Here is a 27,856-nt window from a genome sequence, read left to right as displayed (position 1 = left end):
ATGCTCTGAATGAGATCATGGTTATGAAGAGGGCTATGGGAAACAACTCAGGTGGAGGTGTGGCTCATGTCAAAGTCAAAGAGCTGGATTCTTATGACGGGACGAGGAGTGCGAAGACTCTTGATAACTTTCTATGGGATATGGAACAATACTTGGAGTGCTTGGGGATGAACATTGAAGAGTGCAAAGTGAATGCAGCTGCTCAATTCTTGATGAAGGATGCTTAGATGTGGTGGCGAAGGAGGATGGATCAGATTGCAAATGGAAATGTTGAAGACATAACTTCGTGGGATGACATGAAGAAGGCTTTGCAAGCTCATTTCAGTCCACAAGATGAAATGTAGGATGTAAGGATGAAGATAAAATATATAAAGCAAACAGGAAGTTTGCAGGAATATCAGTGAGAGTTCTCAAGTGCGATTTCAAAACTTCCAGACATGGCGGAAAGGGACAAGGTGTTCAAATTTATAATTGGGCTGAAACTTTGGGCATGGAATGAAGTGAAGAGGCAAAATATTAAGACACTTGAGGAGGCATTTGCTACTGTGGATCATTTGGTGGAACACTATGATGAGGGTTCCGATGAAAAGAAGAAGAAGTATGAAAAACCAAAAGAGAAAATTGTGAAAGAGGAGACTTCGAGATCGAATGACAAGGTGAAGATGAAGAAAAAGTTGAAGTGTTGGATTTGTGAAGGACAACATGTGGTGAAGAATTGTCCTTCAATACCAAAGGTCGTTGCCTTGGCACAAGCCAATACGGAGAAGAAAGAGGAAAATTTTGTAGGAGTTATAAAGATTTTGGGAGATGCGGTGGCTACGAAAGTGGTCTCACGAAGAGACCCAAAAATAAACAAATTGGAGTATGTCGAAATGAAGTTTCGGAGTGCTGATGTACTCACTATGGTGGATAGTGGGGCAATTCACAAATATGAGCGAGGATACTGCGAGAAGGATTGGACTAAAGTTTGTACCAGTGCAGGCACAAATGAAGGCAGTAAATTCTCCTTCGGATTTTGTGATCAGTGTAACTGAAAAGGTGAATGTGACACTTGGTGAATGGACTGGGAGAGTCGACTTCACTATAGTGTGGATAGATGACTATGAGGCTGTACTGGCATGGAGTCTATGAAATAATTCAAATCAATGGTTGTTTCCCATTTGAAGAAACTATACATTTACGACGGATGAGAGGATGTACCTACTGGTGTTCCGAACGTAGGAGTGACTAAGCCCGGATGTAAACTTACAATGACGAATATGGAGAATGGGAAATGAGATGAAGAGGTCTATAAGCAGTTGTATGTTGCAGAGGCAAAGCTTATGGAGAAGTCACAGATTATCACGACATTGGTAGATAGCATATTGGGTCTATCTAGGAGGCTAGAGGTAGTGGAGGATGATGATGACGAAGAGTATGTGAGGCTGAATGTTCAAGTGGAGGATCGGGAGGCATACTTGCAGAGAATGGAAGTGGAGGATCTGGATAGGTGGATTGAGAGTATCAGTGAAGGAGAGACTTCCAGCTCTGCTCCCTCCTCATCCTCTTAGACTATCATGGAGATGAGGCTCATAGTTAGCTTCTCATGGCAGTGAGTCTCCAACATTTTGAGTAGGCATCTTGGGGTGAGATGACATAGATTAATAGGTAGAATGTAGTGGACAATTATGATTATGTAGGGACATGAGTCCTTGTGGAGGTGATGCATGGTTGTATTAGCTACCCAACTAATCATCGACATGAGGGGTACCAGCACATGATTCCTTACAAAGAAACATCTATGGCTTGAAACATAGTTGAATAGTAGACATCTAGATTACCCATATCCATAGTTGTGTGGATGGTTATCTTGGCGACAGGTGGTTTCTAAGATGGAGAATTGTCAAGGATGACAATGACTTGAGGTGGGGGAGGATGTAACCCCTGGTGTTGCAGTTCATTTGGGCAAGGGGCACACGACAGGTGAGTGGGAAACAAGCTAGAGGGACCAGCGAGTTGGGCGTGCCCGCACGGTGCGACAAGTTGGACCAAACAAATGGAAACATGATGTCATGCAAAAATGACTAAGTGTTGATGCGACGGTGAGTTTATATGGTGGGGCAGTCCCGGGGATGGGTGCCCTCACCATGGGCCAACGTGAGAAAAGTAGCAAAGGCACAAAACGGTGGGTTGGCTGGGCTAGGCCGATGCCCCCATGTTGGGTGACCTGCCATATAAGTACGTGGGAAAATTTGGAGAAATGCAATCAAGAAATCTTCAAGCATTATACAAGCAGAAGTGCAAACTAGGACTTGGAGGTATGAAACGTAATGCAAAGGTGCAGGTGGAGCTAAGTACCGAAGCATCTTAGCCGTAGAACCAGGCGAAAGCAGTCAGATGAACAAGGGCGTGTGAGGGCATTGGTTCACAGGTTGAATGAAACTTTGTGCAAGGGTGTGCAAGGGCATTGGTTGATAGGCCGAATGAAACTTCGTGTGAGGGCGTTGGTTGATAGGTTGAACGAAACTTTGTGCGAGTTCGTGCGAGAGCGTTGGCGAATGGGTTGAATGGGATTTCATGCGAGGGCGTGTGAGGACGTATGAGGGCGTCGATCAATGGGCTGAACGACATATCGTTCAGGAGATCGGGTGATGGCTTGAACGACAGATCATTCAGGAGTTCGGTTGGTGAAGTTGAATGAGTTTTCGTGCAAAAGTGTCGGAGGGTGAGCTGAATGACATATCGTTCAGGAGTGTCAGGCGACGAGCTGAACGAAACAATGTTCAGGTGGGTGAGTTGAACAATGGAACGATTGGGCATTCAGGTGATGAGTTGAATGAAACATCGTTTGAGCAGGCGAGATGAACGAGGGCACATTCAGGTGAGCGGTCGAGTGACAGGTTGAACAACACATCGTTCAACGCATTCGAGCAGTTGAAATGATGAGTCCTTCAGTGAACGAAGGAACGGTTGGGTGTTCCGTGGATCGGTTGAACATGTGATAGGCAGTCGGCACGGTGAATGGGCGCAGTTGGTGTGACTTGTGCAGAGGGTGAATCAGGCTGAATGAAGCATCAGGCAGGAGTAACCGAAGGCGAGTTGGGTGATTGGGTGGGCGACACAGTTGGCAGGTGCGATGAGCTGAATGGTGGGTCATTTGGGTGAGTCAGCACGACAAAACGATGGGTGTGTGCGAAGGTGAACGAGGAGTTAGGTAAATTGATGAAATGGTAAAGGAGAGGAACGGGCGGTTTGAATGACGAAGTGCCGATTCTGACTGAAATATTGGTCGAGGCTGCACGGTGGTGCAGGCCGAGTGTAAATTTTATAGGTTGATTGTAAAATTGTAAAAACTGAAGATTATCATTATTATCGGGCAGACTCTTATTTGCAGGGAGTTTCCCCTCCCAAGTTATATGTTGTGCACTTATGGTTTAATAATGATAATGCATGTATGAATATGATATAAATTTTTCTGCTATGTTAATGAAAGATTTTACTTGGTGAATTTAAAACATAAACTAAGTATAGAAAGTAGGCGTAGTCCATAATCGCAAGTATTGTTAAAAGAAAGTGGTTAGTGGTGCTGCACCCCCAATTGTTCGGTTGGAAGAGTACCTCCAGGGTAGGGGCGTGACAAGTGGTATCAGAGCTCCATATTTTGAGGGCTTTGATGATTCAGGATTGAAGAAGCTGATCCCACTGTCGCTTCATGACAAGTGGTATTAGAGCTACTGATACGTGATGAGGGAAGACTGAAGACTTGGTAGGGGGTTCAAGTTTTTCAGGTGACTTTGGTGGATGAACTATACAAGATCAAAAAGAAGGAAAATAGCAGGAATGGCAGAGGAACCTCGGGTTGTAACAGGTGAATCTAGCAAGGATGTTGGTGAAGCTTTCTTTGACACGGTATTGAATCGTATGGAGGAATTTGCTTCTGATATCGCTTCGATGAAAGCTGAGAAGGTACAAGCGAAAGGGGAGCTTGAAGAACTGAAGATTCGATGCAAGCACACTGAATGGTAGTATGCATGAATGGAAGAAGAAGTCAAGAAGATTGGTGAATCAAGAGAACAAGGTTTGGTTGAAATCTTGAAATTGCGGCAAGCTCTTGATGATGCTCTAAATGAGATCACAGTTTTGAAGAGGGCTGTGGGACACAACTCAGGTGGAGATGTAGCTCATGTCAAAGTCAAAGAGCCGGATTTTTATGATGGGATGAGGAGTGCAAAGAATCTTGGTAACTTTCTATGGGATATGGAACAATACTTGGAGCGCTTGGGGATGAACAATGAAGAGTCCAAAGTGAAAGTAGTTGCTCAATTCTTGACAAAGGATGCTAAGATGTGGTGGCGAAGGAGGATGGATTAGATTGCCAATGGAAATGCTGAAGACATAATTTTGTTGGATGACATGAAGAAGGCTTTGCAGGCCCATTTCAGTCCATAAGGCGAAACGTGGGATCCAAGGATGAAGATAAAATATATAAAGCAAACGGGAAGTCTGTAGGAATATTAGCGAGAGTTCTCAAGTGCAGTTATGGAAATTGCAGACATGGCGGAAAGGGACAAGGTGTTCAAATTTATTATTGGGTTGAATCCTTGGGCACGGAATGAAGTGAAGAGGCAAAAGATTAAGACACTTGAGGAGGCATTTGCTACTATGGATCATTTGGTGGAACACTATGATGAGGGTTCCAATGAAAAGAAGAAGAAATATGACAAACTGAAAGAAAAAACTATGAAAGAGGAGACTTCAAGATCGAATGAAAAGGTGAAGACGAGGAAACCGTTGAAGTGTTGGATTTGTGAAGGACCACATGTGGTGAAGAATTGTCCTTCAAGACCAAAGGTGGCTGCCTTGGCACAAGCCAATACGAAGAAGAAAGAAGAGACTGTTGGGTTGTGTTATATTCTTTCCATGTAGTTAACAGGGTGTTTGAGGGGTACCCGTAACCCCACTTTATGGGGTCCGGGGCAGCGCCCAGAAAATTTTGATTTTGGACCCTATGTTAGGTTGGGCGGACCGACCTATGGTTTTGTGCATGATTTTTGCACATGTTTTTTGGATGCAATGGTTTTTCGGTCCATGGTATTGGATGCGATGGTTTTCGGTCCATGGTATTGAATGCGATGGTTTTCGGTCCATGGTATTGGATGCTTCGGCATGTATAAATATGTATTATAACATTGAAAGGAACATAATGAAAAATCAAGATGGTAGTCCCGATTTTGGGATCCAGTGGGAAAATCTCTGTGTATATGTGTTTTATGTGTTATAATCTCGCATTGTTTATTTTTCTGTGTTTTAGAATTTGTATGTAGGTAATTTCTGTATGGTGTTAAAACCTACATTTGGTATCAGAGCTGTTTTTGGCTTCAAGGGGACGCCTTTGTTTCTAAGGGGTTTCGCTCGAGCCTGTGTTAGAGCCTATTCAGTGGGAGATCTGCGAGATCGATTCTGGTGGTGAAAGAAGATGGCGAGTGGTGGAAAGATAGAGATCGAGAAATTTAATGGTCAGAGTTTTTAGTTGTGGAAACTCAAGATGGAGGATTTGTTGGTGGATAAAGATCAGTGGATGGTGGTAGATCCAGGTACTAAACCAACGGGAGTGACCGATGAAGAATGGAAGAAGTCGGATCGGAAGGCAAAGAGCACAATACGATTGTGTGTCTCAGATTCAGTATCGCTGAATGTATCAGGGGAAGCTACGGCAAGGGCTTTGTGGGACAAGTTAGGGACTGTGTACCAATCTAAGTCTCTGGTGAATAAACTGTTCCTGCAGAAAAAGCTGTATAACCTGAGAATGAAAGATGGAGACTCAGTGACAGAGCATCTGAATGCGTTTAATATTGTGGTAAGTCATTTAACATCTATTGATATTAAAATTTCAGATGAAGATAAGTGCATCAATTTATTGTGTTCTCTACCAGATTCGTGGGATAGTCTGGTTATTTCAATAGGTAGCAATGCAATTGCCTTGCATTTTGATGAAATAGTCCCATCCCTGCTGACGGAGGAGATGAGATGGAAAAATATGGAGAGCAAGAATGGTGATGCCTTGTCTGTACGAGGATGGTTCCAGAATAGAAACAAAAATAAGTCATCGAGTGGGAGATCTAAATCTCCAGGAAAGCCTGTAAAGGTGGTGTGCTGGAAATGTGGAAGGGAAGGGCACTTCAAAAGGGACTGTATATTGTTATAGAAATTTTTGGGCACTACCATATATGTCCATAAACCAAGGGCTTCTGAGTCCCTAAAAGTGTTGTTTCATGCCCTAAAGGAACAAGGTCAGCTGATTACATCATCTCCCAGAAGTTCACCATAGAAAACTACTCAGAACTGGTCAAAACTGGACCATACAGGTTGCTCAATGCTAAGGGTGCGATGCATCTCACCTGCCTAGTGTAAAAGGTGTGATTCATATTGGAAAGCCCTTCTGTAGGGTGCGATGGGCGAGAATGGACAAATGGCAGAGACAGTTTGCGAGGTGGATGATCATGGAATCTTCCAGAAACTTCTCCCGTGACACTTGCCTCTCTGAATTCGCCCAGGGATGAGTAAGAGATCATCAATCTCCAAGTGGAATCAAGAACTATCAGAGAGAAGACACTAATCAAAATCCCAAAAGCTAACTCACCTCCCTGCAATCATCTATATATGGATCCCTCATCCCAGAGATCCAAAGGCTAGAATTTTGTATCTTGTAAGGAAGTGCTGTTGGTTTCCTAGTGGAATATCATAGTGTTGGGTGATCTAAGATTTTCATGAGGTGAAGAAGGGCTTTCATGCTGGGAGGATGACACTGGGTCAGATCAATGGGTTGTAATCCTCTCTTCTAATCTTTACATCAATAAAGCTATTCAAGTTTTCCTCCATATTATTGTATGTCTAATAGTATATGCATTTGTGTGGTTAGTATATATTTGGTCCTATATTATTTATGATTGTAGATCTCTGCACTTTGAAGGTATTATGCTGCTTTGACTTTACAGGTACTCTTTGAAGCAGAGTGGTCAAGGGAGAAGTGGCAAAGACCTGTCGGTGAGGAGAAGGAACAAGCAAAGAACCAAGCGAAAGATCGAGGTTGGTATTCTTTGATCTTCTCCTATCTACTTCTCATAAAGGAAAATGAAAGTAACTTTAATCTATTTGTTTCTAAGATAGCTACCCATCTTAGTGGGACTAGCAGCTCTGCATAGACACTAGATTTCCCAATAACAAAATGGTGACTCCGCTGGGGAGCGAATAGCTTGTTTGCTTGTCTATACTTGTTTGCTTTATAAACTTACAGACAGAGCCTGAAGTTAAGCCAGCTAGCCTTCGAACTGCATTTGCTATGCAAGTGCAAAGTAGATCAATGCTGCTTCAGTCTATCTCCGGGTTTTGTTTATAAACTGAACAATCGATTTGCAAACATCCTAATTGCCCTAGTGGTGTCTCTAGTAACCTCACTAGATCATCCCTTGTGATTTCTATTTACTGACTATCATTAGCTCGGCCTAAATCCCTGAACTAAGTTGCAAACTGTGACCAAGAACCAAGTTGAAGTCTCGTCCCTGGACCATCGCACTTTCTTCTCTTGGGAATCTAGATGCATTGCACCTCCCGTGTGCAGTAGGTGCACTACATCGCACTTTCCCTATGTTGCAGGTGTGTTGATCAGATAAGACCTCTTCTGTTTCCAGATTTTGGTTTCTTTGTTCACTCTCTTTAGCTTTATTCAGGAGTTTTCTGTCTATGACCAGTATACCACTATGGAAACTCCCTTCCTTTGCATGATTCCACCTCCATAGTACAAATAATTGTGAATGTTTTTATGTATTGTGCGCCATTTACAGTTCTCTTTTACAAAAAAGTAGCGTAATCAAACTGTCGTCTTTTGATTTGGAAGTGTCGCAAGTGTCATTTTCAGTCAAAGAAAAGAATCCTATCATTCTTGATGGTCGATTATATAGTTACTCTTGTATTTGATTTAATTTAGTAGTTTTTCAAGTGTCGAAAGCAGTTTTCAATTCAAAGTCGCAAAGTGTTGTCATTATCTGCCTTTTGTTTTTGAAGAGAAATTTGTTAGTACTGTCACTTTGAAAAGATAATTCAGATTTGTACTTAGCATTCTTTATGTCATTCACACATTAAGAAAGCAGAAAACAAATACATTCATGTGCATTTGCATTTAGACTGCTTGTTGGTTTGATTTAGGACAGTGCATCTAGTGTGTGCTCTCTACTCTATGTTGAAAGAATATCATCTCTCTTTCTTTAGTAGCTAGGATTTTCATTGCAAAAAGAAGATTAAACGATTGTTTATCATCTTAGATTGCATTTTAGGAATTATATATCTACATCACGCGGTGAACCTGAAAGGAAAATTTCTTAAGAAAGATCAACTGTAAAATAAATTCAATGAACATAAAAACGCTTTGGAACCTAATGCACAACATTTAGAAGTCTAGGCTAGAGACGTATTCTGGTGTCGTAAAGCCTGGTAACTATCGCTTTCATTGTTGGTTGGGTGATTCCTCCTCTTTGAGATGACAAGTGCCAGTATGGACTTGTGCTCCCACGTACCGTCGAGTATATATTGGGAGACCACAATAGGCTATATCCTTTATCCATAGGAAGCCATGTCTGTCGCCCTATCGATCGCAATGCACTGAACACAACATTCGAGAAGATTGACTGCCGTACTGTAAAAAGTATTCTATAGTTTTGCGATTGGTTTGGTAATCCCTCTGTCTAGATTTCCAGAGTAGTCTCTTTCGTTCCTTTTCAGACTCCTTAAGGGAAAAGGTACATCTAAGCACTTGTCACTTCAGGATCATTAAAAATTGAATTTGACTAGAGTCATCTTTTGTTTTTTCTCGACTCTTAAAAATTGAAAAAACAAGTTGTGTCAAAGCGTCTAAAATTTATTTTAATTGGAATAACGTCACTGTTCCCTCGTTGGTCTTAGGTTGAGAAAATGGAGTCCACCAACCAAGGATTTCCCCTTGGAGGAAATCCTGGTCCTTTCTCCTCTTGGGGAGATGTTGGTGCACCTCATATGGCCACATTGTCACTTCTAAGATTGACGATTGGCTTGCCAATATGGCTCTTCTCGACCTCTGTCATTCAGAATACCATGATTCCTGAACAATCAAGTCAGCAACTAGATGATACTAGAGTTACCCCCCAACCTTCTACTTCGTTCGTTTCTCCCTCTCCTCCTTCCTCTTCGCTTGATGAAGCTGGTAAAGCAAAAAATCAAGTAACTAAGAAGGAGAAGAAGGGGAAGGAGAAGAAGGAAAAGAAGAAGAAGGAACCAAAGGCAAAAAGGGGTAACCATGCATCATCTAGCGAAAATCCACACACAGCACCGTCCAGACCTAAATCTCCATGTGTCATTTGCAAAGGGGACCACTATCATCGAGATTGTCCTTATATCTGCCGGATCTTAAGGGACTAGTCTCCTCGTTTGCACAATCCGGTGTCATCAACCTCTAACGATCATGTTGAAAGCACACCATCAACTAGTGAAAACGAAGTCTCTGGACAAAAGGGAAGATGTAAATTTCCTTGCAAACTATGCGAAGGCAATCATGCCATCCACCGTTGTCCCTTCTTGGATGAAGCTAAAAGAGTCTTGAATAACCGTCCCGCTTCACCACTGCAGCTTCCTCCTGGATACAAGAACCTCTTGCCAAGTCCATCGCTAGTCGAAAATTCGACCAACACAACTTTGTGGTCGATCGAAGCATCTATCATTGAAGATAAACCCACTGAATCCATACTAGACGAAATTCAAAAGGTTGAGGCGGCAGTCGACCCGATCTTGTCTTCGAAAGGTCCATCTTCAGATGATACAATCACCGAAGAGAATGATAATGACACCGTTCAAATTCTTTTCGTAAACACAGACTCTGATGAACATGGGGGCAATCTACCCATTCCTTTACCACAGGAATAAATTTCGTCAGAGTCATACTCGGCCATTTATTCGATCCCACCTCCGAGCAACCTAGTCGTTTCCTTCGATTGGAATCTACTAGGCAGACCCCATTTACCAGCTAGTGTACCATTCTGAATCATTGTTCAAACCTATAGAATGGTCATGGTCGGTACCATCATAGATGAGGGGGCTTCTATGAGTATCATTTCCTCAACTGCTTGGAAAGCACTTGGTTCACCATCGCTTCTGCCTGAGATGCGGAATCTAACAGGCTTTGATAAAGGAACCAGTCGACCATTAGGGATCCTTCCAAGTTTTCCTATAACCTTGAGAGGGAAAACCATGTATCTGAACGTAATGGTAGTCCAAGGACCTTTAGATTATAATCTGCTCCTTGGGCGCGACTATATTTATAGCATGGGAGCCATTGTCTCCTCACTCTTTTGAGTAATGTGTTTTCCGCATGAAGGCCGAGTGGTCCAACTCGTAGACCGATTTTTGTTCCCCGGCTCACACATAGCTAATAGTCAAAAACCATCCCTAAATGGTCTTTTCATGCAAGGAATGTCTCATCAATCTCCATTCCATCCACCTGAAGAATGCGAGTAATTTGGTGGCCATGACTAAAACCCAGGGGGCATGCACCCTGGTCTGCTTCGGCAGAAAAACTTCATGTATAGGGTAGGTTTCCGTGAAACATATATGACTAGTATGACACACCTGTCCATATAGGAAAATGGGATTAGACCGGAATAAGGTACCTCTGTTAGAAGGTAGGCCTTTCCCGATAGAACGAATGTTTTGTCTGCAAATTGAAGGGTAACCTAGAAAAGGTAGGCCTTTCCCGATAGAACAATTGTTTTGTCTACAAATTGAGGGGTAACCTGGGAATCTCTACTTCGCTATACCTAGGGGCATGCAAACCTTTTGTGCACAAGTGAAAAGTGACCAGCGTAACACTAACTCCATAGTTTCGCTAACTTCAACTGCTTAAGTTGGGTGAGTGGTCGAATCGACCGTTCGCCTTCACAGGGGCCAAATGGCACCAGCGAAATAAAGGAAAAATTTTCCTACCCGACCTTAGTAGTTAACTAACCCCTAGGACAATAGTTGGTCGTTCCTAGCTTGCATGCAAGAGGCAGCGGAGCAAAGTTTTGAATGGTGCAAGCTCCCTAAAAATTGAACCTATCAATGAGACATCCTTATTATACGACTGGCACGAGCAGTTTTTATGTGAAGTTCAAGCTCGTTAAAAATTAAACCTAAGCAATGAGCAAACGTTCCCCCCAGAGTTTAAGCTCATTAAAAAATGAACCAACCTCTGGTAAATAACCATTGTGAATGCATTATCATCAGCTTTTTGAGCCCTGGTCATGTTCTTACCATCACCTCCACTCTGTTTTAGCCAATCATTTGCCTCCATTTGATTGTTTACCCCTTTTGAGGAACAACTGCGAAGAGTGATTCTGTTAGCCATCCTTGTGACACTGCCATGATTGGAAAATTCCAAACCTTACCTGGAATCAGCTGCTACCTAGAAATATCACTCGTTCCTCAAGAGGTGAGTCTCCTTTAAGCTCTTTTCGTCTGACTCGTAAAATATGAAAAGATTGCCTTGCAGTTTGCCTCTCCAGCTTGTTAAAGCTACCGGGAGTGCTATCCCTCCTCTAGATTTTAATATTTTTGGACCTGAGGGATTATTACACAAGAAGATTGAGCACTTGTCTTGTTCAGCTCGTTAAAACTATCGAAAATTCATCCCTTTCGTATTATTTTATACTTTTCGGACTTAAGGGATTACATAACGAAAAAGGATCACTGGAGTTTCCTTTCCGTCCCTTTTCAGACTCTCTAAAATTGAAAAAGGACTGAGTTGTCTTTGTCGTTAAACTCGTCAAAACCAATAGCGACAAACTTGTCCATGCAGACAAGAACGAGTTTCACTGTCGCTAGGCTTGTTAAAACATAGCGACGGGTTTGCCCGAAGGGAAAATTATAGAACAAGCATATGTTATCATCCTCAAGCTTGATAAAAATAAAGAGATACTGGTCAGCAATGACTGGGGAAAAATTGGGAAGAAAACTTGAAGAAACTTTATTGGTAGCGAGTTGCTCTTGAACATGACACTTTCACTCGATCACCATGATTGAGTTGGGTTGGGTTATTCCGTTCACCGGTCATATTACCATTGGTCCACTATACCATCCATCTTTGGGGTTAACTTACCAATCCATTTCAGTGTCACCGACATGTTCAAGAGAAGTCAATCAGAGAATTCACCAACCCATCTTGTGTCTCATCCGCTGCAATACCTTTATGCTTCATTCTTTCATGACCGCCACCGTGAACCCTGTATCATCAGATCGTTTTCACCTCCAAAAGTCATTTGCTCCATTCCGTGTCATAGATGTGGGATTCATTAAGGCCCTCCTACGACGGGTCACTTCTTTTTGACATCAGCTCATTATCCAAGAAGTCGACCTAGGAACAACCCTTTCAGTACTTTGAAGGTTGCATGCCTCAATGGCAAATTTCTCACTTTCAGCGACAGGTTTACATCAATGGCCTTCGACCGAGAGATTTTGCATGGTGTTTGACACCAAGTCCCATTTTCACACCACGTGAATTGTACAGTCGTACCTTGAGGGTCATCATCATTATCGGTGATTCCTCTCGCACCTGTTAATAGCTCACATCATTAGCTAGTAATCAGGCAATGTCTTTCCATGTTCGACTCCAGAACATTTTTCACATGGATCGACTTGTACTTCAAGTGAAGATTGGACGAGTTTGAAGACCCTGGATCTAGTTTCATCCATCTGGGCTGCAATATATTCAGGAAAATAAAGACATCAAATGTACATTATTGCTGCACAGATGATCATCCGAATCAAAGGATGATGGCTCTATCAGAATCATCAGTCTGCAATATAGACGGTTGTCTGTCCTATGTACATGAAAATGAATTTATAAGCTGAGCATGGGAATGCCTGCCTCAGCTAGATCATGAAAATTTTATGAAGATAATGTATTGTATTGTATCTTATTACAGGTCGCCTTCCAGTTCAAAAAACCTCGGATCCTCATGATAAAGCATTTCACCCGACATCAAAAGATTAACGACCTCATGCTTTAGGGGGCAATTGTTATAGACATTTTTGGGCACTGCCATATATGTCCATAAACCAAGGGCTTCTGATTCCCTAAAGTGTTGTTTCATGCCCTAAAGGAACAAGGTCAACTGATTACATCATCTCCCAGAAGTTCTCCACAGAAAACTGCTTAGAACTGGTCAAAACTGGACCATACAGGTTGCTCAATGCTATGGGTGTGATGCATCTCACCTGCCCAGTGTAAAAGGTGCGATGCATACTGGAAAGCCCTTCTGTAGGGTGTGATTTGCGAGAATGGACAAATGGCAGAGACAGTTTGCGAGGTGGATGATCATGGAATCTTCCAAAAACTTCTCCTGTGACACTTGCCTCTTTGAATTCGCCAAGGGATGAGTAAGAGATCATCAATCTCCAAGTAGAATCAAGAACTATCAGAGAGGATACACTAATCAAAATCCCAAAAGTTGACTCACCTCCGTGCAATCATCTATATATGGATCCCTCATCCCAGAGATCTAGAGGCTGGAATTTTGTATCTTGTAAGGAAGTGATGTTGGTTTCCTGGTGGAATATCATAGTGTTGGGTGATCTAAGCTTTTCATGAGGTGAAGAAAGGCTTTCATGCTAGGAGGATGATGCTGGGTCAGATCAGTGGGTTGTAATCCTCTCTTCTAATCTTTACATCAATAAAGCTATTCAAGTTTTCCTCCACATTCTTGTATGTCCGATAGTATATGCATTTCTGTGGTCAATATATATCTGGTCCTATATTGTTTATGATTGTAGATCTCTTCACTTTGAAGGTATTATGTTGCTTTGACTTTACAGGTACTCTTTGAAGCAGAGTGGTCAAGGCAGAAGCGGCAAAGACCTGTCGGTGAGGAGAAGGAACAAGCAAAGAACTGAGCAAAAGATCGAGGTTGGTATTCTTTGATCCTCTCCTATCTACTTCTCATAAAGGAAAACAAAAGTAACTTTAATCTGTTTGTTTCTAAGATAGCTACCCGTCTTAGTGGGACTAGCAGCTCTCCATAGACACTAGATTTCCCGATAACATAAATCTAAAGCTCCTGATAAAGGAAAGGGATCTGATGATGATCCTTCTACAGAGGCAAAAACCACCTCAGATGAAGGTGGGGATGTGTACTTGGCTTCTTCAAGTACACATGTAGATCATGAGACATGGTTGATTGACTCAGGTGCATCCTTTCACTTCACTTCCCATAGACAATTGGTTCTACAAGTATGAGAAATATGATGGTGGTGATGTCTTCTTGGGGGATGACAGGAAGGCTAGAATCATTGGTTGCGGAAAAGTAAAGATGAAGTTGCAAGGTGGAAGGGTTAAAACACTTCTGAGTGTTCTACATATTCGTGCATTGTCCATAAATTTGATTTTTGTAAGCAAGCTGGATGATGCACGTCTAAAAATAGTGTTCGGAAAGGATACCTACAAGATGGTTCGGGGAGCACTGGTATTGATGCGGGGAGTTCGGACTAGAACTCTGTACAAGCTGCAAGGTAGCACTGTTGTTGATGGGTGCAACAGTTCTGTGGTTCTTGAAAGTGGAGTAGAAAATCTAGTCGTCTCTGGAGAGAGGACCATGCTGTGGCATCAAAGGCTTGGACATATTCAAGAGAAGGGCCTTCGAATACTTCATGGTAAAGGTATGGTAGAAGGTATGAGTAATAGCTCTCTGGATTTTGATTTCTGTGAAAATTGTGTATATGGGAAGCAAAATCGGGTGAGTTTCCCCTCTGGAAGTAAGAAGGCGAAACAGATATTAGAGCTTGTGCATAGTGATGTGTTTGGACCTTTGAAGGTTCCATCACTGGGTAAGTCTATGTACTATGTATCATTTATAGATGAATTCTCAAGGAATACATTGATATATTTCCTTAAGAAAAAATCTGAAGTCTTTGACAAGTTTAAAGAATTCAAGGTTCTAGTGGAAAACCAGACAGAGAAGAAGATAAAGGTGCTGAGGACAGATAATGGTGGAGATTTTTGTAGTAAGGAATTTGAAGAATTCTATAAGAAGTGTGGTATAGCACGACAGAAGACTACTCCATATACACCTCAGCAAAATGGAGTTGCAGAAAGAATGAATAAGACGTTGATGGAAAGGGCAAGAAGCATGCTCAATGGTGCCGAGTTAGGATAGGAATTTTGGGCAGAGGCGGTGGATACTGCATGTTACCTGGTCAACAGGTCACCTTCATTAGCGTTGGAGGATAAGACTGCACAAGAGATATGGACTGGTAAGAAACCCTCTCATTCACATCTGAGGGTATTTGGATGTGATGCATATGTACATGTTCCAAAGGAGAAACGAACCAAGTTGGATAGTAAATTTGAAAAGTGCATCTTTATTGGGTATAAGGATGGTTTGAAGGGTTATAAGCTTTGGAACCCAGTAACAAGGAAGGTTGTGTACAGTCGAGATGTGGTGTTCAGAGAGGTGAAAGATGTTATTAAACATGAATTCCAACCAAAGGAACCTGAGAAGATAGAGTTTGAGTTAAAGGAGGAAGAATCAGACTCTACAGCAGAGGAAGAATCAGAAGCTGAAGAGCCACAAACTCCGGGTGTAAGAAGATTAGTTTGAGAAAGAAGGTAGCAAGAAAGGTATAGTCCATCTACTTTCTGTTCAAATTTTTCTTTATCTATTACTGATGATGATCCCAGAACTGTGAAGGAAGTAGTGGATTCAGAGGATGGAAAACTCTGGAAAGAGGCCATGGTTGATGAAATGGCATCTTTACACAAAAATGAGGCTTGGGATCTGGTGGAGTTGCCGGCTAGAAGGAACCCCATTGGCAGTAAATGGGTGTTCAAAAAGAAGACAAATGAAGAAGGAAAAGTGGAGAAATACAAAGCTCGATTGGTAGCAAAAGGTTATTCCCATGTGCTGGGAATTGATTTTGGTGATATTTTTTCTCCTATTGCCAAGGTAACTTCTATTAGATTACTTTTATCTGTTGCTGCTACTTTTGATTTTGAGGTAGAACAGATGGATGTGAAGACAGCATTTCTTCATGGGGATCTGGAAGAGGAGATCTACATGAAACAACCTGAAGGATTTGCGGTGAAGGGTAAGAAAGAACTAGTATGCAAGTTAAAGAAGTCTCTGTATGGGTTAAAACAGTCACCAAGGATGTGGTATCATACATTTATATGGGGACTTGGCTTCACCAGAAGCAAAGCATATCATTGTGTGTATTTTAAATTAATTGGTGACCGTGTTATTTATCTGGTCTTGTATGTGGATGATATTTTGCTGGTTGGAAATGACAAAGAAATTATCCAGGATTTGAAGACCCAATTGTCCTCCAAATTCGGCATGAAAGATCTTGGTTTTGCAAACTGTATTTTGGGCATGGAAATTAAAAGAGATTGGGAAAAGAGGAAGCTCTGGTTAAACCAGAGGAAGTATGTCGAGACAATATTGCAGAGGTTTAATATGCAAGATAGTAATTCGGTGAAGGTTCCTATTCCTGTAGGTGTAAAGTTATCTGCTGAACAATGTCCCAAGACACAAGAAGAGGAAGAGGATATGTCCCGTGTTCCATATGCAAGTGCAGTCAGTAGCCTGATGTATGCAATGGTCTATACTAGATGAGACTGTAGGTTTTAACCCCGTAAAAAAATTAGTTGCATACAAATTCTAAAACACAGAAAATAAACAATGCGAGATCATAACACATAAAACACATATACACAGAGATTTTCCCCTAGATCCCAAAACCAGGACTACTAGCTTGATTTTTCATTATGTTCCTTTCAATGTTACAATACATATCTATACATGCCGAAGCATCCAATACCATGGATCGAAAACCATCGCGTCCAATACCATGGACCGAAAACCATTGTGTCCAAAAAACATGTGCGAAAATCAAGCACAAAACCATAGGTGGGTCCACCCAACCTAACATAGGGTCCAAAACCAAAATTTTCCGGGGCGTTGCCCTGGACCCCATAAAGTGGGGTTACGGGTGCCCTTCAAACCCCTTGTTAACTACGTGGAAAGAATATAACACAACCCAACATTCTCCCACTTGTTGTTTTCTTTCCACATGGGGCCACAGAAGAGTTTAGTCACTTTTCCAGCCCTGAAATGCCCATTGTTTCTCTACACCAGGAGAACTTCTCAGAGCTCACAGATTTTGTCAATGCATCTGCAGTATTCTTCAAAGTGTTCACCTTTACCAGCAACACCTTTTTGTCTTCTATCGTATCCCTCACAAATTGATACTAAACATCAATGTGCTTTGTCTTTGAATGATATGCAGGGTTCTTTGCCAAGAAAATTGCACTTTGGCTGTCACAGTCTATCCTTGTAGCTTCCTGTACTAACCCCATACTTGAACACAATCTCTGCAACCAAACTACTTCCTTGCTTGCATGAGTGGCTGCCATGTATTCTACCTCTGTAGTTGATAGTGCCACTACAGATTGTTTCTTACTCATCCAACTGACTGCACCTCCAAATAGGTTAAACACATACCCACTTGTAGATCTTCTCTGATCTAGATCTCCAGCCCAGTTTGCATCAACAAAGACATGAATATCGAACACTCTGTCCAATCTTGGTCTTCCTTGGTAGCACAAACCATAATCACTAGTGCCACGCAAATACCTGAAAACCTGCTTCACTGTCGTCCAATGCTCCTTTCTTGGGTTTGACATAAACCTACTTAATACTCCCATTGCATATGCAATGTCTAGTCTAGTACAGACCATTGCATACATTAGGCTACCAACTGCACTTGCATATGGAACATGGGACATAGCCTCTTCCTCTTCTTGTGTCTTGGGACACTGTTCAGCAGATAACTTTACACCTACAAGAATAGGAACCTTCACTGGTTTACTATCGTGCATATTAAACCTCTGTAATATTGTCTCGACATACTTCCTCTGGTTTAACTAGAGCTTCCTCTTTTCCTGATCTCTTTTAATTTCCATGCCCAAAATATAGTTTGCAGCACCAAGATCTTTCATGTCGAATTTGGAGGACAATTTGGTCTTCAAATCCTGGATAATTTCTTTGTCATTTCCAACCAGCAACATATCATCCACATACAAGACCAGATAAATAACATGATCACCAATTAATTTAAAATACACACAATGATCTACTTTTCTTCTGGTGAAGCCAAGTCCCCATATAAATGTATCAAATTTCTGATACCACATCCTTGGTGACTGTTTTAATCCATACAGAGACTTCTTTAACTTGCATACTAGTTCTTTCTTACCCTTCACCGCAAAGCCTTAAGGTTGTTTCAGGTAGATCTCCTCTTCCAGATCCCCGTGAAGAAATGTTGTCTTCACATCCATCTGTTCTACCTCAAAATCAAAAGTAGCAACAACAGATAAAAGTAATCTCATAGAAGTTACCTTGGCAACAGGAGAAAAAATATCACCAAAATCAATTCCCGAAACTTGGGAATAACCTTTTGCTACCAACTGAGCTTTGTATTTCTCCACTTTTCCTTCTGCATTTGTCTTCTTTTTGAACACCCATTTGCTGCCTATGGGTTTCCTTCCAGCTGGTGACTCCACCAGATCCTAAGCCTCATTTTTGTGCAAAGATGCCATTTCATCAACCATGGCCTCTTTCCAGAGTTTTCCATCCTCTGAATCCACTACTTCCTTCACAGTTCTGGGATCATCATCAGTAATAGATAAAGCAAAATTTGAACAGAAAGAAGATGGACTAGACCTTTTTGGTTGCCTTCTTTCTCGAACTGATCTTCTTACACCCGGAGTTTCTGGCTCTTCATCTTCTGATTCCTCCTCTGCTGTAGAGTCTGATTCTTCCTCCTTTAGCTCAAACTCTATCTTCTCAGGTTCCTTTGGTTGGACTTCATGTTTAATAACGTCTTTCACCTCTCTGAACACCACATGTTAGCTATACACAACCTTCCTTGTTACTGGGTTCCAAAGCTTATAACCCTTCAAACCATCCTTATACCCAATAAAGATGCACTTTTCAGATTTACTATCCAACATGGTTCTTTTCTCCTTTGGAACATGTACATATGCATCACATCCAAATACCCTCAAATGTGAAAGAGAGGGTTTCTTACCAGTCCATACCTCCTGTGGAGTCTTATCCTCCAACGCTGATGAAGGTGACCTGTTGACCAGGTAACATGTAGTATCCACCACCTCTGCCCAAAATTCCTGTCCTAACTCGGCACCACTAAGCATGCTTCTTGCCCTTTCCATCAACGTCTTATTCATTCTTTATGCAACTCCATTTTGCTGAGGTGTATGTGGAGTAGTCTTCTGCCATGCTATACCACACTTCTTACAAAATTCTTCAAATTCCTTACTGCAAAACTCTCCATCAGTATCTGTCCTCAGCACGTTTATCTTCTTCTCTGTCTAGTTTTCTACCAGAGCCTTGAATTCTTTAAACCTGTCAAGGACTTCAGATTTCTTCTTAAGGAAATATATCCATGTATTCCTTGAGAAGTCATCTATAAATGATACATAGTACATAGACTTACCCAGTGATGGAACCTTCACAGGTCCAAACACATCACTATGCACAAGTTCTAATATTTGTTTCGCCCTCTTACTACCAGAGGGGAAACTCACCCAATTCTACTTCCCATATACACAATTTTCACAGAAATCAAAATCCAGAGAGTTATTACTCATACCTTCTACCATACCTTTACCATGAAGTATCCGAAGGCCCTTTTCTCCAATATTTCCAAGCCTGTGATGCCACAACATGGTCTTCTCTCCAGAGACGACAAGATTTTCTACTCCACTTTCAAGAACCACAGAACTGTTGCACCCATCAACAACAGTGCTACCTTCCAGCTTGTACAGAGTTCCAGTTCGAACTCCCCACATCAATACCAGTGCTCCCTGAACCATCTTGCAGGTATCCTTCTCAAACACTATTTTTACACTTGCATCATCTAGCTTGCTTACAGAAATCAGATTCCTGGCCAACGCAGGAATATGTAGAACACTCGGAATTTCTCTAACCCTTCCACCTTGCAACTTCAACTTTACTTTTCGATGACCAATGATTCTAGCCTTCTTGTCATGCCCCAAGAAGACATCACCACCATCATATTTCTCATACTCGTAGAACCACTCTCTATGGGGAGTGAAGTGAAAGGATGCACCTAAGTCAATCAACCATGCCTCATGATCTACATGTGTACTTGAAGAAGCCAAGTACACATCCCCACCTTCATCTGAGGTAGTTTTCACCTCTGTAGAAGGAGCATCATCAGATCCCTTTCCTTTATCAGGAGCTTTAGATTTACAGTCCCTTTTGAAGTGCCCTTCCTTTCCACATTTCCAGCACACCACCTTTACAGGTTTTCCTGGAGATTTAGATCTCCCTCTAGATTTAGATCTCCCACTCGATGACTTATTTTTGTTTCTGTTCTGGGACCGTCCTCGTACAGACAAGGCATCACCATTCTGGCTCTCCATATTTTTCCATCTCATCTCCTCTGTCAGTAAGGATGAGACTATTTCATCAAAATGCAAGGCAGTTGCATTGCTACCTATTGCAATAACCAGACTATCCCACGAATCTGGTAGAGAAAAAAACAAACTGATGCAATCTTCATCTGAAATTTTAATATCAACAGATGCTAACTGACTTACCACAGTATTAAATGCATTTAGATGCTCTGTCACTGAGTCTCCATCTTTCATCCTCAGGTTATACAACGTTTTCCGTAGGAACAGTTTATTCACCAGAGACTTAGATTGGTACAAAGTCCCTAACTTGTCCCACAAAGCCTTCGCCGTAGTTTCCCCTGGTACATTCAGCAATACTCAATCTGAGACACACAATCGTATTGTGCTCTTTGCCTTCCGATCCAATTTATTCCATTCTTCATCAGACACTCCCGTTGGTTTAGTACCTGGATCTACTATGATCCACTGGTCTTTATCAACCAGCAGATCCTCCATCTTGAGTTTCCACAACTCAAAACTCTAACCATTAAATTTCTCGATCTCTATCTTTCCACTGCTCGCCATCTTCTTTCACCACTAGAATCGATCTCGCATATCTCCCACTGAACAGGGTCTACCACAGGCCCAAGAGAAACCCCTCAGCAACAAAGGCGTCCCCTTGAAGCCAAAACAACTCTAATACCAAATGTAGGTTTTAACCCCGTATAGAAATTACCTACATACGAATTCTAAAACACAGAAAACAAACAATGCAAGATCATAACACATAAAACACATATACACAGAAATTTTCCCTTGGATCCCAAAACCAGGACTACCAGCTTGATTTTTCATTATGTTCCTTTCAATGTTACAATACATATTTATACATGCTGAAGCATCCAATACCATGGACCGAAAACCATTGTGTCCAATACCATGGACCGAAAACCATCGCGTCCAAAAAACATGTGCAAAAATCATGCACAAAACCATAGGTGGGTCCGCCCAACCTAATGTAGTGTCCAAAACCAAAATTGACCCCATAAAGTGGGGTTACGGGTGTCCTTCAAACCCCTATTAACTATGTGGAAAGAATATAACACAACCCAACACAAACATTGCACATGCGGTGGGAGTATTGAGTAGGTTTATGTCAAAGCCAGGTAAGGAGCATTGGACAATAGTGAAGTGGGTTTTCAGGTATTTGTGTGGCACTAGTGATTATGGTTTGTGCTACCAATGAAGACCAAGATTGGACAGAGTGTTGGATATTCGTGGCTTTGTTGATGCAGTCTTGGCTAGAGATCTGGATCAGAGAAGATCTACAATTGGGTATGTGTTTAACCTATTTGGAGGTGCAGTTAGTTGGATGAGTAAGAAACAATCTGTAGTGGAACTATCAACTACAGAGGCAGAATACATGGCAGCCACTCATGCAAGCAAGGAAGTAGTTTGGTTGTAGACATTGTGTTCAAGTATGGGGTTAGTACAGGAAGCTATAAGGATAGATTGTGACAGCCAAAGTGCAATTTTCTTGCCAAAGAACCTTGCATATCATTCAAATACAAAACACATTGATGTTCAGTATCACTTTGTGAGGGATATGATAGAAGACAAAAAGGTGTTGTTGGTAAAGGTGGACACTTTGAAGAATACTGTAGATGCATTGACAAAATCTGTGAGCTTTGAGAAGTTCTCCTAGTGTACAGAAACAATGGGCGTTTTAGGGCTGGAAAAATGACTAAGCTCTCTTATGGCCCTCTGTGGAAAGAAAACAACAAGTGGAAGAATGTTGGGTTGTGTTATATTCTTTCCACATAGTTAACAGGGGGTTTGAGGGGTACCCGTAACCCCACTTTATGGGGTCCGGGGACGCAATGGTTTTTCGGTCCATGGTATTGGATGCAATGGTTTTTGGTCCATGGTATTGGATGCTTCGGCATGTATAAATATGTATTATAAAATTGAAAGGAACATAATGAAAAATCAAGCTAGTAGTCCCGGTTTTGGGATCTAGTTGGAAAATATCTATGTATATGTGTTTTATTTGTTATACTCTCGCATTGTTTATTTTTCTGTGTTTTAGAATTCATATGTAGGTAATTTCTATATGGGGTTAAAACCTATAGAGATTTCTGTAGGAGTTATGTAGATTTTGGGAGTTGCGGTGGCTATGGAAAAGGTCTCACGAAGAGACCCGAAAAGAAACAATTTGGAGTACGTTGAAATGAAGGTTGGGAGTACTAATGTACTCACTATGGTGGATAGTGTGGCAACTCACAACTTTATGAGCGAGGACACTACGAGAACAATTGGACTGAAGTTTGTACCGGTGCAGGCACAAATGAAGGCAGTAAATTCTCCTCCGGATTCTATGATCGATGTAGCTGAAAAGGTGAATGTGACACTTGGTGAATGGAGTGGGAGAGTTGAATTCACTATAGTGCAGATAGATGACTATGAGACTGTATTGGGCATGTATTTTATGAAACAATTCGAAACAATGGTTGTTCCCCATTTGAAGAAACTGTACATTTACGATGGACAAGAGGATGTACCTATTGGTGTTCCAACCGTAGGGGTGACTAAGCCCGGATGTAAACTTACAGCGATGATTATGGAGAATGGGAAACGAGATGAAGAGGTCTATAAGCGGTTCTCTGTTGTAGAGGCAAAGCTTATGGAGAAGTCATAGATTATCAGGACATTGTCAGATAGCATCTTAGATCTATCTAGGAGGCTGGAAGTAGTGGAGGATGATGATGACGAAGAGTATGTGAGGTTGAATGTTCAGGTGGAGGATAGGGAGGCATACTTGCAGAGAATGAAAGTGGAGGATCTGGATAGGTGGATTGAGTTGATGAGTGAAGGAGAGCCTTTAGGTTCTGCTCCCTCCTCATCTGCTTAGACTATCATGGAGATGAGGCTCATAGTTAGTTACTCATGGCAGTCAGTCTCCAACATTTTGAGCATGCATCTAGGGGTGAGATGACATAGATTGACAAGTAGCATGCAGTGGACAATCATGATGATGTAGGGACATGAGTTCTTGTGGAGGCGATGCATGGTTGGATTAGCTACCCAACAAATCACCGACATGAGGGGTACCAGCACATGATTCCTTGCAGAGCAGTGGCACATCTATGGCGTGAAACATGGTTGAATAATGGACATCTAGATTACCCATATCCATAGTTGTGTGGATGCTTATCTTGGCAACATGTGGTTTCTAGGATGGAGAATTGTTGAGGATGACAATGACTTGAGGTGGGGGAGGATGTAACACCCCTGAGTTGCGGTTCATTTGGGCAAAGGGTGGACGACGGGCGAGCAGATGATGAGTTGGAGGGACTGACAAGTTGGGCGCACCCACACAAGTGTGACGAGCCAGACCAAACAAAGAGAAACACGATGTCATGTGAAAATGACTAAGTGTTGATGCTATATGGTGGGGCAGTCCTGAGGGTGGGCACCCTCACCATGGGCCGATGTGAGAAAAGTAGCAAAGGCAACAAATAGTGGGTCGGTTAGGCTAAGCCGATGCCCCCATGTTCGGTGAGCTGCCATATAAGTACGTGGGCGAAGTTGGAGAAATGCAATCAAGCAATCTTCAAGCATTCCATGAGCAGAAGTGCGAGCTAGGAATTGGAGGTTTGAAACGTAACGCGAAGGTGCAGACGGAGCTAAGGGCTGAAGCACCTAAGCGCAAAACCAGGCGAAAGCAGTCGACTAACCATGGGCATGAAAGGGCGTTGGTTGATAGGCCGAACAAAACTTCGTGCGAGGGCTACGAGGGTGTGCAAGGGCATCGGTTGACAGGTTGAATGAAACTTCATGCGACTGTGTCAATAGACGGGCTGAATGAGATTTCATGCAAGGGCTTCGGTCGACAGGCCGAATGACATATTGTTTAGGAGATCGGGTGACGGGCTGAACGGCAGATCGTTTAGGAGTTCGGTTGGTGAGCGCGTGTGGAGGTGAAAAACGAGTTGGGTAAACCGGTGAAACAGTGAAGGAGAGGCACGAGCGGTCTGAATGATGAAGTGTCAATTCTGAACGATAGACTGGTCAAGGCTACACGGTGGTGCAAGCTGAGTGTAAATTTTAGAGGTTGATTGTAAAATTGTAAAAACTGAAGATTATCATTATTATCAGGAAGACTCTTATTTGTAGGGAGTTGCCCCTCCCGATTTATATGTTGTGCACTTATGGTTTAATAATGATAATGTATGTATGAAGATGTTATAAATATGTTTCCGTTATGTTAATGAAAGATTTTACTTGGTGAAGTTGAAAAATAAACTAAGTATAGAAAGTAGGCATAGTCCATAATTGCAAGTATTGTTAAAAAGAAAGTGGTTGGTGGTGCCACACCCCAATTGTGTAGTTGGAAGAGTACTGCCAAGGTAGGGGCGTGACAACTATGGAATCACAGTCTTCTTCATTATCCATCTAGATTATCAGTAGGCTAAGAGTCTATGAAGAAAAAACGGTTGAATGCTTGCTAGACAAGGGTAGCATTCCCCCTTCTTCATAGCTTGGTAATGAATCCAACGAAGGAGTAGCATCCAAGGACGTGGTCATTGATCCTCTAAGAGGCGTCTTTGTTCGTATTTTCCTCCCTCCCCTTGAGGTGAAGAATGGAAAAGAAAAAGTTCTGGTACTTTTGTACTTTCATGGAAGGGGTTTCTGTCTCAGATCAGTTATCTGGCCAAGTTATGACAACCATGTTAGTGAATTGGCTTCAGAGGCCAAGGTGATAAGTGTGTCGGTGGAGTACAGGAGGGCGCCCGAGCATCACCTCCTTGTGGCATATGATGATTTTTTCAGCATCCAGCCACCAAGCAGAGGGCACTGAGGGTGTGCGTATCGATCCGTGGCTCGCTTCCCACACAGATTTCAGTGAAGTGTTCTTGGCTGGTGACAATGCTGAAGGCAACATCGTCCACCAGATGGGAATCCTTGCAAGTGAAAGGAATTTGGATGTGTTGCGTTTACAAGGGGCCATTATCGTTCACCCCACCTTTGGTGGAGAAGAACGAACTGGCCGCGAAGTGGGGCAACAGGTGGAGGGGAGTTTTGAAGAGGTTTTCCGTTACACCAAAACTCGCAGGTGTTGGTAAATGTTCGAAACTAGTAACTAGGATCCCCAAGGTGGAAATTACAGATTCCATAGAGGTGCAGTGACTCTTCCAACACCCCCCCTCAAACACAACTCGGGGGAATCGAACCTGGGTCCAGCCTCTGATACCATGAAGAGGTTTTTCCATTACACTAAAGCCCGCATGTTTTGGTAAACGTTCCAAACCAGTAACTAGGATCCCCAAGGTGGAAATTATGGATTCCATAGAGGTGCGATGATTCTTCCAACCCCCCAGCCCCTCAAACACAACTCGAGGGAATCGAACCTGAGTCCAGGCTCTGATACCATGAAGAGGAATTCCGTTACACCAAAACCCGCAAGTTTTGGTAAACGTTCCAAACCAGTAACTAAGATCCTTAGGGTGGAAATTACAGATTCCATAGAGGTGTGGTGATTCTTTCAACAAGTTTTAAAGAGTTGGCAGATGCGATATGGCGATTGGTCCTCCCCGTAGGCACAGACAAAGACCACCCTTTCGTAAACCCAATTGGACCCCATTCTCCGGTCCTGTCCAATCTGGAGTATCGACGAATGTTGGAATTTGTGGCAAAGAAGGATACACTGACAGATCATTGTGTTTTGTATTATGAAGCGCTAAAGAAGGTGGGAAAAAATGCGAATTTGGTTATGAAAGAAGGTGAATGCCACGTCTTTCATCTCCACAATCCGAAATTTGAGAAAGCCTTTGCAATTTTGAAACGTGTTTCGAACTTCATTCATTCCTTGCCCTCGTCCTCTGATGACAGTAAGAACCCTAACCAGAATGTTTTCGTATGAATATGAAGGCAAATCGTGTAGCTTCTTGGTATATACAATTTCATGACGTAGATATAAAGGCTACAGGGTAATAGGTTTACCATGGGGCGAAGATTGAACATACTGGAAAAAATTATTATGTAGATATTCAAATTGATGTGTTTCTGTTTCTAATTACTTTCTTTGGCTTTATGCTCATTACAGTTGTTTAGCAATTCACATTGATGTGTTTCCGATTTTGATGAATTTCCTTGGCTCTATCCTTATTACAGTTATCTATCAATATTATTACAGTAATATATCAATATTTTTCTGACAAGTTATTAGTGGTTGCCATCTCTGAATTATTGTTGATCAGTTCACCTGTAAAAAATATCTATAGATTATAGATATATACAGTGTTGAGAGCAACAAATTTCTTGTTATAGTTTTTTTAATGGTATAGTTTGAGAAAAAAAGGTTTTCATTTCAAAAGATTTAATTTTATTTAAATTAGTAAAGTTTCTGATTAAAATGAATTTAGATCAGTTATATATCATCTATATTTTTTATTGTTAAATTGTGTTTTTAAATACATAAATATATTGCTAAATTGTTTTATTAAATACATAAATGGATGTAATACTTTGAAAATTTCTTTGTGCATTTGGATTATTTAAGCGACATAATTTAAATTTATAATTCTAACAATTTTTTGTTAGATTTTAAATAAAATTGAACAAAACATATAGATGAAAAAAATTTAAAATATAAAATAATAAAAATACTTAAAATATTTTAAAATGTGTTAAAGAATTATATTTTTTTAATCATTATAATATGTGCATTGACATTGAGATATTTTAATGTAGGTATGGAAATATTTTATTTATGTATCACATTGTCTATATTAAAATGGTTTGATGTTACTAATATATTTATAAATATAAGTTTATATTACTTAATCTTGCAATAAAAAATATTTTATTTATAACTTTTAAAATATTTCTATTTTTATTAATATCTTTTGAATGCCATGTAATTTATATTAAGAATTTAATGAATTACACATCTTTCTCAAAAAGTAACTAAATTATATATATATATATATATATATTCTCCTTCTATACATGTATATTTATATATGTATACAATTCATATTGAAATATATTAGTTATATTTAAATAATTTATTTTCTTTTTCTTTTTACTGTTTTATTTCTTTAAAGTTGTTATAAAATTATGTTAGTTAACATAGAGATTGAAATATTTTATTTATAGTTTTGAAAGGGAAAGTGAATTTTTTTTACTACAGTTTCTTTGTATTGTACATAATTAGTCTAGATCCATCCTAACCCTAAGTGGGTCAAATTTCTTGAGCTGCAGATCTCTTTTTTGAGTGAAAAACTTGTGGAAAGGTTTACTTCTCCAGATATTTGATCCTTTTGAGTGAAAAACTTGAGGAAATGTTTACTTCTCTATATATTTGATCCCTCTTGGTGT

At 41.1% G+C, this 27,856-nt stretch overlaps 1 protein-coding gene across 1 annotated transcript; it reads left to right on the top strand.

Annotated features, from left to right (window-relative positions):
• Positions 1-24,337: 24,337 nt before the first annotated feature.
• LOC149239571 (tuliposide A-converting enzyme 2, chloroplastic-like) lies at positions 24,338-26,396 on the top strand. Its single transcript, XM_089369905.1, has 3 exons — positions 24,338-24,437; positions 25,307-25,589; positions 25,994-26,396. The coding sequence occupies exons 1-3, from the start codon at positions 24,338-24,340 to the stop codon at positions 26,394-26,396; spliced, it is 786 nt and encodes a 261-aa protein (XP_089226031.1).
• The last annotated feature ends 1,460 nt before the right edge of the window (positions 26,397-27,856 follow it).

The sequence above is a fragment of the Pinus tabuliformis genome, chromosome 8 (genome assembly GCF_031772625.1).
Source record: "Pinus tabuliformis cultivar Carrire ecotype Pingquan chromosome 8, CPIR1, whole genome shotgun sequence".
NCBI classification, from domain to species: Eukaryota; Viridiplantae; Streptophyta; class Pinopsida; order Pinales; family Pinaceae; genus Pinus; species Pinus tabuliformis.
The sequence above is the reverse complement of the archived record's forward strand: the minus strand, read 5'-3'. Positions and strand labels throughout refer to the sequence as shown.

What these genes read in the sequence shown, in the direction of transcription:
- LOC149239571 (XM_089369905.1), top strand. Translation starts at nt 24,338, where the DNA reads ATGAGATTTCATGCAAGGGCTTCGGTCGACAGGCCGAATGACATATTG. An exon ending in ATCGTTTAGGAGTTCGGTTG is followed by an intron (nt 24,438 to 25,306) that starts GTGAGCGCGTGT and finishes TGATTTTTTCAG; the next exon opens with CATCCAGCCACCAAGCAGAG. An exon ending in CGTTACACCAAAACTCGCAG is followed by an intron (nt 25,590 to 25,993) that starts GTGTTGGTAAAT and finishes TGGAAATTACAG; the next exon opens with ATTCCATAGAGGTGTGGTGA.